At 39.9% G+C, this 13138-nt stretch overlaps 1 protein-coding gene across 1 annotated transcript in view; it reads right to left on the minus strand.

The window, feature by feature from the left end:
• LOC138704468 (26S proteasome non-ATPase regulatory subunit 10-like) overlaps positions 1-13138 on the minus strand; it is a 37328-nt gene that overhangs the window by 9833 nt on the left and 14357 nt on the right. The window contains exons 2-3 of the mRNA XM_069832374.1: positions 9404-9663; positions 6967-6999 (exon numbers count right to left, since the gene is read on the minus strand). Of these exons, the coding sequence (XP_069688475.1) occupies positions 6967-6999; positions 9404-9652 (282 nt within the window). The 5' untranslated portion in view covers positions 9653-9663. The remainder of the gene's footprint in view (positions 1-6966; positions 7000-9403; positions 9664-13138) is intronic.

Below are 13138 nucleotides of genomic sequence, written 5' to 3' on the forward strand. Positions count from 1 at the left end.
CCAGGGATCGAAACCAGTGCGTGACAGCCGTCTGCACGTCTCTGTTGATCCTACAGTATGAGAAAAATATCTCACTCCGGGTACGGAATATGTTGAAAAAGTTCTCAATAGTTCCTGTATCTTTTCCAATAAATATTTCCATGAAAAAGTATTTTCTTTCTGTAAACGGCCCCAGGGAAACTTACTTTCTGCGAGACTTTCGTAATTGCGCTCGAGTGGCCAAAATTTGTGCAAGCACTTGTTTTGACACTATCAACACGGTGGAAGAGAAACAATTAACTTTTGTATCTGCCCCCATGAGAATGTTTGCTTGTAAGACGTATAACTATTTCCTGCCATTATGAAAGTTTGGCAAACCTGCTGCAGTGACTGAACGGACGGAATGCTGCTATTCAGACCTGAGTTCGTGTGTGTCTTTTTTCGTGAGCCGGCGATGCGTTGTTGCCAAATTACGCAGATTTTCAGTCTAATTTTCTATTTAACCTGTGATTTAACTACGCATTTAATTCGAAAACGCATAATAGATATTTTATTTATTTTAATGTATTCTATTTTTCCCTTCAATATGCACAGTCATATCACTTCCACCTTGTATAGTCTGTCTTGTAGTGTCCATTTTAAAGAAGTATGTAGGCCTATGTGATGATATTATTAATTTGTTTAATATATAATAGGTTTAGTTCAATATTGTGATTGTCGCAGATCAACACACAGTAACAGGAGGGAATAGTAGTGAATTCAGGAACCCACATACTGACGTACGAGGAAGTGTACAGATGATGACACAACAAGGAGAAGAAACCAGTAACGTGATCATACAGCGTAAACGTAGTCTTAGTCTACATATGATAGCGGTAACATTTGCAATGCACACAATAATGAAACAAGGAACACGGGCGCTAGAAAAAAGGCGACTGGGGGTAAAAAGAGAAACCAGGAGTCGGGAAATGATAGGGAAGAAAGTAGTGAAAAGAATAAGGGTGCGAGTGTAAGTGGAAATCTAGTATATGAAAGTGAAAGCGTGGGGGCGAAAATAAAACAGGGATAGAAGAAACCATTCAAGTCAGTACCAGCATAGTTAACCCATTTATAGAGTCAGTGAGTAAGAACTAGCTAGATATAGAATAGACTTTGTGGGAGTACAAGAGGTTAGGTTAGATGGGAATGGCATATCACAAATAGGAGATTACTTGTTGTATTATGGGGAAGGAAACAATAATCACAAATTACGAACAGGATTCTTTGTTCATAAAAAAATAAAATCAGCAGTAAAAAAGGTCGAATTTATCAGTGACAGGTTATCATATTTAGTACTTAAGGGTAGATGGTGCGACATCATAGTTATAAATGCTCACGCCCCTACAGAAGAGAAAGACGACTATATAAAGGATAGCTTCTATGAAGAATTGGAACATACTTTTGATCAGTTCCCTAGATATCACATGAAAATTTTATTGGGGGATTTCAACACTAAGTAGGACGGGAGGATATTTTTAGACCAACTATTGGAAAAGAGAGCCTACACGCAATTAGTAGCGACAATGGAGTTAGATTAGTCAACTTTGCCACATCGAAAAATTTAATTGTCAAAAGTACAACATTCCCCCATAAGGATATACATAAATATACTTGGACTTCTCCAGATGGATTGACACACAACCAAATAGATCACATCTTGATAGATAAACGGAGACATACTAGTATAGTAGATATTCGAACTTTCAGGGGTGCAGACTGTAATTTTGACCATTATTTGGTGATTGGAGCAATAAGAGAAAGATTATCAGTAGCCAAGCGAGTAGAGCAACAAGTTAATATTACTAAATTCAATGTTTTGAAATTAAAGGACGAGGCAGCTAAGCAAAATTATCAGGTCGAAATTTCGAATAGGTTTGCCACTTTAGAAAGTTCCGACGAAGTTGAGAAAGAATTAGATGTTAATAGCGTGTGGGAAAATATCAGAGATAGTACCAAAATTGCAGCTGAGCAGAGCATAGGTCATTATGAAACTAAGAAAAAGAAACCGTGGTTTGATGAAGATTGTTGCATGGTAGTAGAAAGAAGGAAACAGGCAAAATTGAAATTCTTACAGGATCCAATTGAGGAGAAGAGAGATAATTATTTCAATGAAAGATGGGAAGCAAGTCGTACACTTAGGAATAAAAAGAGAGATTACTTGAAGCAAAAACTGAATGAGGTAGAAACAAATAGTAAGAATAAAAACATTCGAGATTTATATAAGGGTATAAAGGAATTTAAGAACGGATATCAGCCAAGGGTAAACGTGATTAAGGATGAGAATGGTGACTTGCTTGCAGACTCTCCATCAATCCTAAACAGATGGAAAAACTATTTTGCGCAACTACTAAATGTACACAGGCCAAATAGAAATGATCGGGACGAAATTGAAATACAAACTGCTGAGCCATTTATACCCGAACCCACACTTTCTGAAGTCGAAATTGCGATAGAAAATCTGAAAAAGTACAAGTCTCCAGGTATCGATCAAATTCCAGCAGAATTAATACAAGAGGGTGGAAGTGCATTATATAGCGAAATTTATAAACTTGTACTTGCTATTTGGGAAAAGGAAATTGTACCAGAACAATGGAAGGAGTCCATAATTGTATCTATTTTTAAAAAGGGGGACAAAACCAACTGTGGTAACTTTCGAGGAATATCACTTTTGTTGACGTCGTACAAAATTTTGTCCAATATTCTTTTGAGAAGATTAACTCCGTACGTAGATGAAATTATTGGGGATCATCAGTGCGGTTTTCGGCGTAATAGATCGACTATTGATCAGATTTTTTGTATTCGACAGATAATGGAGAAAAAATGGGAGTATAAGGCTACAGTACATCAGTTATTCATAGATTTCAAAAAGGCATATGACTGGGTTAAGAGGGAAGTATTATATGATATTCTTATTGAATTTGGTATTCCCAAGAAACTAGTTTCATTAATTAAAATGTGTCTCAGTGAAACATACAGCAGAGTCCGTATAGGTCAGTTTCTATCTGATCCTTTTCCAATTCACTGCGGGCTAAAGCAGGGAGATGCACTATCACCTTTACTTTTTAACTTCGCTCTAGAATATGCCATTAGGAAAGTTCAGGATAACAGGCAGGGTTTGGAATTGAACGGGTTACGTCAGCTTCTTGTCTATGCATGACGTGAATATGTTAGGAGAAAATCCACAAACGATTAGGGAAAACACGGAAATTTTACTTGAAGCAAGTAAAGCGATCGGTTTGGAAGTAAATCCCGAAAAGACAAAGTATATGATTATGTCTCGTGACCAGAATATTGTACGAAATGGAAATATAAAAATTGGAGATTTATCCTTCGAAGAGGTGGAAAAATTCAAATATCTTGGAGCAACAGTAACAAATATAAATGACACTCGGGAGGAAATTAAACGCAGAATAAATATGGGAAATGCGTGTTATTATTCGGTTGAGAAGCTCTTATCATCCAGTTTGCTGTCCAAAAATCTGAAAGTTAGAATTTATAAAACAGTTATATTTCCGGTTCTTCTGTATGGTTGTGAAACTTGGACTCTCACTCTGAGAAAGGAACATAGGTTAAGGGTGTTTGATAATAAGGTGCTTAGGAAAATATTTGGGGCTAAGCGGGATGAAGTTACAGGAGAATGGAGAAAATTACACAACACAGAACTGCACGCATTGTATTCTTCACCTGACATAATTGGGAACTTAAAATCCAGACGTTTGCGATGGGCAGGGCATGTAGCACGTATGGGCGAATCCAGAAATGCATATAGAGTGTTAGTTGGGAGACCGGAGGGAAAAAGACCTTTAGGGAGGCCGAGACGTAGATGGGAGGATAATATTAAAATGGATTTGAGGGAGGTGGGGTATGATGATAGAGACTGGATTAATCTTGCACAGGATAGGGACCGCTGGCGGGCTTACGTGAGGGCGGCAATGAACCTTCGGGTTCCTTAAAAGCCATTTGTAAGTAAGTAAGTATAGAGTCAGTGAGTGTTAGAGATATTGAAATTGAAAGGAAAGAAGAAATAAATAGAAAGAAAGACAGAGATAGAAATAAGGCAGAGGAACGTACAGGAAAGAAAAGTCAGAACCTGCGACAGCTGAGGATATGAATATTATAGTGTCAGAGGTATTAGATGCGATTAAAAATGTGGGGATGTGATCAAAAAGTGCAAGTAAAGTGGAACTGGAAAAAGATCGAGCAGTATAGGGGAGAGAGGAAGTGTATTATCAGATGTGTAGAGATAAAATATAAGTATTTATAGGAAGTGAGAATAGTGAGAAAGAAGTAGGTTTAAGTGGAGTAGTGAGAACAACGTATATGATTATGACTCGTGACCAGAATATTGTACGAAATGGAAATATAAAAATTGGAAATTTATCTTTTGAAGAGGTGGAGACGTTCAAATATCTTGGAGCAACAGTAACAAATATAAATGATACTAGGGAGGAAATTAAACACAGAATAAATATGGGAAATGCCTGTTATTATTCGGTTGAGAATCTTTTATCATCCAGTCTTCTGTCAAAAAATCTGAAAGTTAGCATTTATAAAACAGTTATATTACCGGTTGTTCTTTATGGTTGTGAAACTTGGACTCTCACTTTGAGAGAGGAACATAGGTTAAGGGTATTTTTTTAGAATGAGGTGCTTAAGAAAATATTTGGGGCTAAGATGGGTGAAGTTACAGGAGAATGGAGAAAGTTACACAACACAGAACTGCACGCATTGTATTCTTCACCTGACATAATTAGGAACATTAAATCCAGACGTTTGAGATGGGCAGGGCATGTAGCACGTATAGGCGAATCCAGAAATGCATAGTGTTAGTTGGGAGGTCGGAGGGAAAAAGACCTTTGGGAAGGCCGAGACGTAGATGGGAGGATAATATTAAAATGGATTTGAGGGAGGTGGGATATGATGATAGAAACTGGATTAATCTTGCTCAAGATAGGGACCAATGGCGGGCTTATGTGAGGGCGGCAATAAACCTCCGGGTTCCTTAAAAGCCAGTAAGTAAGTAAGTGAGAAAGTGAAAGAGAGCACAAATGAGAAAGAGTGAAAATAATAGTGAAAAGGGGTTAAGAGAAGTGAACAAGTGTCAGCATAAAATTAGTAGGCTACTAACATTTGAACATTGGAACATTAAGGGAATGTAAGAGAAAGATAGGAGAACAAATAATGCAATATGATAATTTATAGAAAAAATGAAATTGAGATTTTAGAGAATATTAGTTAAAGAAGAGAGAAAAAAAGGAGGAGGAAAGTAGTATAATATTAGCTATATTAGGATTAACGAACAAATAGAGAATAGCAAATGAAATGGAGGAGAAATATTGAAGGGGAGATTAGATCGAGTAATAAAAAGGTACATAGTGTAAATTGGAGTATTCAGGTAGACGTGTACTGCAAATAATGTGTTAATGTAATAATGTGTTAATGGTGGCACCGGATACAGAAATGTGAGGTACACCATTACATGTAAAGAAGTGCTGTGACGAAATATATCATATCATATCATATCATATCATATCATAGTATATATCATATCATATCATGTCATATCATATCATATCATATCATTTCATATATCATATCATATCATATATCATATCATATCATATAACATTTCATATATCATATCATATATCATATCATATCATTTCATATCATATGTCATATATCATATCATATCATATCATATATCAGTTCAATATTGTATTGGTCCACACCTGTGGAGTAATGGTCAGCGCGTCTGGCTGCGAAACCAGATGGCCCGGGTTCGAATCCCGGTCGGGGCAAGTTACCTGGTTGAGGTTTTTTCCGGGGTTTTCCCTCAACCCAATACGAGCAAATGCTGGGTAACTTTCGGTGCTGGACCCCGGACTCATTTCACCGGCATTATCACCTTCATATCATTCAGACGCTAAATAACCTAGATGTTGATAGAGCGTCGTAAAATAACCCAATTAAAAAAAAATATTGTATTCCCTATTCCTTTGGTCAGGGACTTCATATTTCAGTCCGTTATTAGAACTGTCCCTCTTAAAGAGGATTCATTGCATGTTCTTAAATTTGCTGGCATGCCGAGGGTTAGTTTTAGATACGATAAAATTTAAGAAAAGAGGAAATAATGACATTAAGTGCTTCTAGAACCTATACCAGGTGGAAGTGAAATAAACCTGCAGATTTCAGAGCGAGTAACTCAAGTTGTATGTAACCAAAAATTGTAATACCATATTGGTGGAAAATTCATAGATTTCTCAGAAAAAAAAAAAGTGTTTTTTTTTGTTCCCTCCACCCCAAATGTTTAACACCCTATTATTCGGTAACTACTGCGAGTGGGATCTCGATTTTTGTCAAGATGTAGATATAGAAAATCTAATGAAGAATAATTTATCTCTCTGGCGTATTTCAATACTGTGGACTATTTTAGTGTAAATTTAATTTAAAAATCACTAATTTCAAGCCACAGACCGCAACGTTGTAGGCAGAAAGAGCGGTGGAAGGTAGGGTCCAGACCAGAATTCGCTGACCTCTTACATTGTATTACGAGAAGAAAGAGCAGTGTGTTAGCGGCGATGTTGCCAGACTGCTGAAATTTCCAACTTAATTTTCTAATTAACCGTGCATTTAATCACAAAATGTAACATAGGTTTTCTATTCATTTAAGTGTATACTATCGACCCTTTCAATATGCAGGTTTATTTCACTTCCACCCTGTATCATTAATACATAATTTCATGATTAGACACAAAAATCTTACTGAACCCAACACAGAGAAGAATTCTGAGTGAGCTACTGTAGAATTAATATAATAATTTTATTAGCTCATCCATTGCCATAGTTAGAAAATCACACACACATACACATAGGCCTATTGACACACCATATAAAGTACAGACTTGGAAGTTATTAATATTTTTTAAAGAATGAAATAACACTCACTTTTGTAACTTCGTTTAACTCCTCCTGGTGACCCTAGAATTAAAAATAAAACCAAGATGTATAAAAGAAAAAATCAATTAATAATAATAATGAGAGCCCTTGTCGTATTTCATAATATTGTAATCACTAAGCTTACTTTGTTTCTGCAAACACTAAATTTCTCCTCTCGTTTAAACGTTCTTGAAATGAAATAATTATTTTCAATTACATTCTGTGTGAAAATATCAGAAAATCTAGTAGTTTCTGTTATTAAATGTATGTTTTTTTTTTCCTTCGGTGAAGGACCCGTAGTCAAGCACCGCAGCCTTAAGCTTATTGTGCAACCTCCTTTTATTGGGATGATTTTGAAGTCCTTAGTAGTCTAATATTTGTTTACATTTCGACTCAATGGCAATGACCTCGTGCCCAACACATATCAATACATAATAGAGTAACAAACGACTGCTTCAGCGTACGTATCAGGTTAAGTTCTAAACATGACTATGTCCGCCGTTGTCGCTGAGGACTTTGCGAGTCTAACTCCGAACCTAGCGGTCCCAGGTTCGATTTCTGGTAAAGACGAGTTGTCTGTGTGAAGTTTCTTCGGGGTTTTTCCCCCACTCCTATGGATGAATATCAGGTAACTTTATCAGGCGATTGTAACCCCACTCAACTTCGCCACTTCCTTTCCTCCCCCATCATCCTATCCTTATCATCCCGTTTCTGGTTTTTCAGATCACTCTACAGGCGGCCTCCCAAGCTGCTGGCTCTCTCGACCGGCCTCCGTGGAATGTAGTTCAGCGACGTTGGATGGTTTCTGCAATGGCACCCGAGCCGGACCTACTAGGGGGAGGAGTTTGGGGGAATTTTCCGAAGCAGGAATGGTATATGGATTCTGTCGCGTCCACACCTGTAGAGTAACGGTCAGCGCGCCTGGCCGCGAAACCAGGTGGCCCGGGTTCGAATCCCGGTCGGGGCAAGTTACCTGGTTGAGGTTTTTTCGGGGTTTTCCCTCAACCCAATACGAGCAAATGCTGGGTAACTTTCGGTGCTGGACCCCGGACTCATTTCACCGGTATTATCACCTTCATATCATTCAGACGCTAAATAACCTAGATGTTGATACAGCGTCGTAAAATAACCCAATAAAATTTTAAAAAATTCTGTCGGCTGTAGGGACCGGTCGTTAAGGGAGTCATGTGCTTAGGGCGGCGCGCGTAGGGGATCTGTGACACGCAACTCATTCCATATCGAGGGTTAGCGCAATAGATCTCAATAGGTCGCAGTGCTGGGCCATCCGTGCCCCCCTCAGTTAAATTCCCTTCCAAACATGACTATTCTCTTCTTTTTTAATTTAAACTCACAGAAAGACATTATTTTACTTTTTTCTTCAGTTATATATTGTCGGACCATCGAATCTATGCCCCTTCAGCGCTGTCGTCGTTCTTGGAAAAGTTAACGCCTCTACTCACCCCATTCCACCCGTTTCTCTCCCACTACGTCAAACAGCAGGCCACGAACCTTTCCGAATAGAGATGTTGCCAAACTTCCATCTAACAGTGTCATGTCTCTTGAATATTTTTTATAATACTGTAAGATTAATTATTACTTACTCATAATTTAATTTAAGTAGGTCTAATGACGCTGATTGACTTATGCAAAATGCTATTACTTGCTTAATAATATTTATTTCACCAATCCGTGCTACAGTATTCATGTTGAGTTGACAACACTGGACTGCAAGTGCAAATTAATTGTCCCGCAAGAAGGCTCAAAATTGTGAGTAGTGGGGGAGAGAAAGAGAGAGGGGTAGAAAAGAGAGAAATAGGAATGCAGGGAGAGAAATGAATTGCCGAGGCTGAAAAGGAATTAAGGTTCAGTTCGCATAACTTACGGGGGCACAGATCCGATGGTCGGACTATACATGCCCTACCACCAATATATGTTTGGCAGTTTATATCGTTTACACCCTGTATATTGCTTTTCTCCCTCTGGTGTCCTTTTTGAAAGAAGCATTTGATATTTCACCAATGGTGCGACATAACTGTAAACTAGGAGAGTAAGAATATAAAAAACGTTATGAAATTCCAACTATATGTGGCGGACAATGCTCGCAGTTGGGGTTTTTCTGGGGTATTCATTTTTCCATCTACTTAATTCCGTCAACATTTCTTCATTCCGTTATCATTCCACAGCATTCCCCGAAAGTCGGCTGGCGACGCACGGAGGGGGCTGGCCTAAGGACGAGTAGGATTGCCTTCTAGACACCTGAGTACGCAGCGAACCTTAGTGCAGTCAGCCGGTGCGGGTTTGGGAATGAGCCTAGCTTGAGGTTTAGTGCAATACCTCTTGAAGGATCGCAGTGCTTGGTTATGGTGCCCCCTCCCGAAATTGATTTCAATTCAATCCCTATCTACAATTTTATTAGATAATTAGATTATAGAATTACTGTACTTACTTCAAGCTTAGCTGCAAGCTTCTCATTTTGCTGGATTAAAGCTAAAACGATTTCGTTCTGACCAATCTCCCTGCATGTCTCGAGTTTCCTGCATTTGCTCTCGAAGTCGAACTCATCAGTTTTGTTCTTGATTATGAAGACTACGTCCGGGTTACATCTGCCGTTCTCTGGCGCCTGAAGACTTACTGGTATTAAACCCAAACCCAGCAGAGACAGCAAGAAGAACTGCAGGAGTGCAAGAACTGTCATGTTTTCACCAGCTGGAATAAAGATTCCAAAATCACATAGCCTACTCTGCAGCTACAGGGACTGTTCTTCTGTTCAAGAATGTGTTTGGCTACAAAACCGTGTCCGGGCAGAGAATCAGATCGTAACCATGCAGAGGTGGCACTCCGTTAAGGCGGAAAAGGCGCTTGAAAGGGTCTCGCGAATTTTGTAAATTTTGTTTAAAGGCCACATAAATTATTATCTTATAGGCCGGGAGTGTGAGGATTGAGTTCACTGTATAGTTTCCCCAGTAACCTTTGCGCAGCAGTCCAAATGTTAATTGATGCAAGGAATGTTGGCGATACTCTGTTTCCAGTAGCCCTTACGCGGTAGCTGGAAATTTAATTGATGCAAGGAATGTTGGCGATACTATGTTTCCAGTAGCCCTTACGCGGTAGCTGGAAATTTAATTGATGCAAGGAATGTTCGCGATACTCTGTTTCCAATAGCCCTTACGCGGTAGCTGGAAATTTAATTGATGCAAGGAATGTTGGCGATACTATGTTTCCAGTAGCCCTTACGCGGTAGCTGGAAATTTAATTGATGCAAGGAATGTTGGCGATACTCTGTTTCCAGTAGCCCTTACGCGGTAGCTGGAAATTTAATTGATGCAAGGAATGTTGGCGATACTATGTTTCCAGTAGCCCTTACGCGGTAGCTGGAAATTTAATTGATGCAAGGAATGTTGGCGATACTCTGTTTCCAGTAGCCCTTACGCGGTAGCTGGAAATTTAATTGATGCAAGGAATGTTGGCGATACTATGTTTCCAGTAGCCCTTACGCGGTAGCTGGAAATTTAATTGATGCAAGGAATGTTGTCGATACTCTGTTTCCAGTAGCCCTTACGCGGTAGCTGGAAATTTAATTGATGCAAGGAATGTTGGCGATACTCTGTTTCCAGTAGCCCTTACGCGGTAGCTGGAAATTTAATTGATGCAAGGAATGTTGGCGATACTATGTTTCCAGTAGCCCTTACGCGGTAGCTGGAAATTTAATTGATGCAAGGAATGTTGGCGATACTCTGTTTCCAGTAGCCCTTACGCGGTAGCTGGAAATTTAATTGATGCAAGGAATGTTGGCGATACTATGTTTCCAGTAGCCCTTACGCGGTAGCTGGAAATTTAATTGATGCAAGGAATGTTGGCGATACTCTGTTTCCAGTAGCCCTTACGCGGTAGCTGGAAATTTAATTGATGCAAGGAATGTTGGCGATACTATGTTTCCAGTAGCCCTTACGCGGTAGCTGGAAATTTAATTGATGCAAGGAATGTTGTCGATACTCTGTTTCCAGTAGCCCTTACGCGGTAGCTAGAAATTTAATTGATGCAAGGAATGTTGGCGATACTCTGTTTCCAGTAGCCCTTACGCGGTAGCTGGAAATTTAATTGATGCAAGGAATGTTGGCGATACTATGTTTCCAGTAGCCCTTACGCGGTAGCTGGAAATTTAATTGATGCAAGGAATGTTGGCGATACTCTGTTTCCAGTAGCCCTTACGCGGTAGCTGGAAATTTAATTGATGCAAGGAATGTTGGCGATACTATGTTTCCAGTAGCCCTTACGCGGTAGCTGGAAATTTAATTGATGCAAGGAATGTTGGCGATACTCTGTTTCCAGTAGCCCTTACGCGGTAGCTGGAAATTTAATTGATGCAAGGAATGTTGGCGATACTATGCTCCCAGCAGCCCTTACGCGGTAGCTGGAAATTTAATTGATGCAAGGAATGTTGGCGATACTATGCTCCCAGCAGCCCTTACGCGGTAGCTGGAAATTTAATTGATGCAAGGAATGTTGGCGATACTATGTTCCCAGCAGCCCTTACGCGGTAGCTGGAAATTTAATTGATGCAAGGAATGTTGGCGATAATATGTTCCCAGTAGCCCTTACGCGGTAGCTGGAAATTTAATTGATGCAAGGAATGTTGGCGATACTATGTTCCCAGCAGCCCTTACGCGGTAGCTGGAAATTTAATTGATGCAAGGAATGTTGGCGATACTATGTTCCCAGTAGCCCTTACGCGGTAGCTGGAAATTTAATTGATGCAAGGAATGTTGGCGATACTATGTTCCCAGCAGCCCTTACGCGGTAGCTGGAAATTTAATTGATGCAAGGAATGTTGGCGATACTATGCTCCCAGCAGCCCTTACGCGGTAGCTGGAAATTTAATTGATGCAAGGAATGTTGTCGATACTATGTTCCCAGCAGCCCTTACGCGGTAGCTGGAAATTTAATTGATGCAAGGAATGTTGTCGATACTCTGTTTCCAGTAGCCCTTACGCGGTAGCTGGAAATTTAATTGATGCAAGGAATGTTGGCGATATTGTGTTCCCAGCAGCCCTTACGCGGTAGCTGGAAATTTAATTGATGCAAGGAATGTTGGCGATACTCTGTTTCCAGTAGCCCTTACGCGGTAGCTGGAAATTTAATTGATGCAAGGAATGTTGGCGATACTATGTTTCCAGTAGCCCTTACGCGGTAGCTGGAAATTTAATTGATGCAAGGAATGTTGGCGATACTCTGTTTCCAGTAGCCCTTACGCGGTAGCTGGAAATTTAATTGATGCAAGGAATGTTGGCGATACTATGTTTCCAGTAGCCCTTACGCGGTAGCTGGAAATTTAATTGATGCAAGGAATGTTGTCGATACTATGTTCCCAGCAGCCCTTACGCGGTAGCTGGAAATTTAATTGATGCAAGGAATGTTGTCGATACTCTGTTTCCAGTAGCCCTTACGCGGTAGCTGGAAATTTAATTGATGCAAGGAATGTTGGCGATATTGTGTTCCCAGCAGCCCTTACGCGGTAGCTGGAAATTTAATTGATGCAAGGAATGTTGGCGATACTCTGTTTCCAGTAGCCCTTACGCGGTAGCTGGAAATTTAATTGATGCAAGGAATGTTGGCGATACTATGTTTCCAGTAGCCCTTACGCGGTAGCTGGAAATTTAATTGATGCAAGGAATGTTCGCGATACTCTGTTTCCAGTAGCCCTTACGCGGTAGCTGGAAATTTAATTGATGCAAGGAATGTTGGCGATACTATGTTTCCAGTAGCCCTTACGCGGCAGCTGGAAATTTAATTGATGCAAGGAATGTTGGCGATACTCTGTTTCCAGTAGCCCTTACGCGGTAGCTGGAAATTTAATTGATGCAAGGAATGTTGGCGATACTATGTTTCCAGTAGCCCTTACGCGGTAGCTGGAAATTTAATTGATGCAAGGAATGTTGGCGATACTCTGTTTCCAGTAGCCCTTACGCGGTAGCTGGAAATTTAATTGATGCAAGGAATGTTGGCGATACTATGCTCCCAGCAGCCCTTACGCGGTAGCTGGAAATTTAATTGATGCAAGGAATGTTGGCGATACTATGCTCCCAGCAGCCCTTACGCGGTAGCTGGAAATTTAATTGATGCAAGGAATGTTGTCGATACTCTGTTTCCAGTAGCCCTTACGCGGTAGCTGGAAATTTAATTG

Source organism: Periplaneta americana, chromosome 8 (assembly GCF_040183065.1).
Source record: "Periplaneta americana isolate PAMFEO1 chromosome 8, P.americana_PAMFEO1_priV1, whole genome shotgun sequence".
Taxonomy (NCBI): domain Eukaryota; kingdom Metazoa; phylum Arthropoda; class Insecta; order Blattodea; family Blattidae; genus Periplaneta; species Periplaneta americana.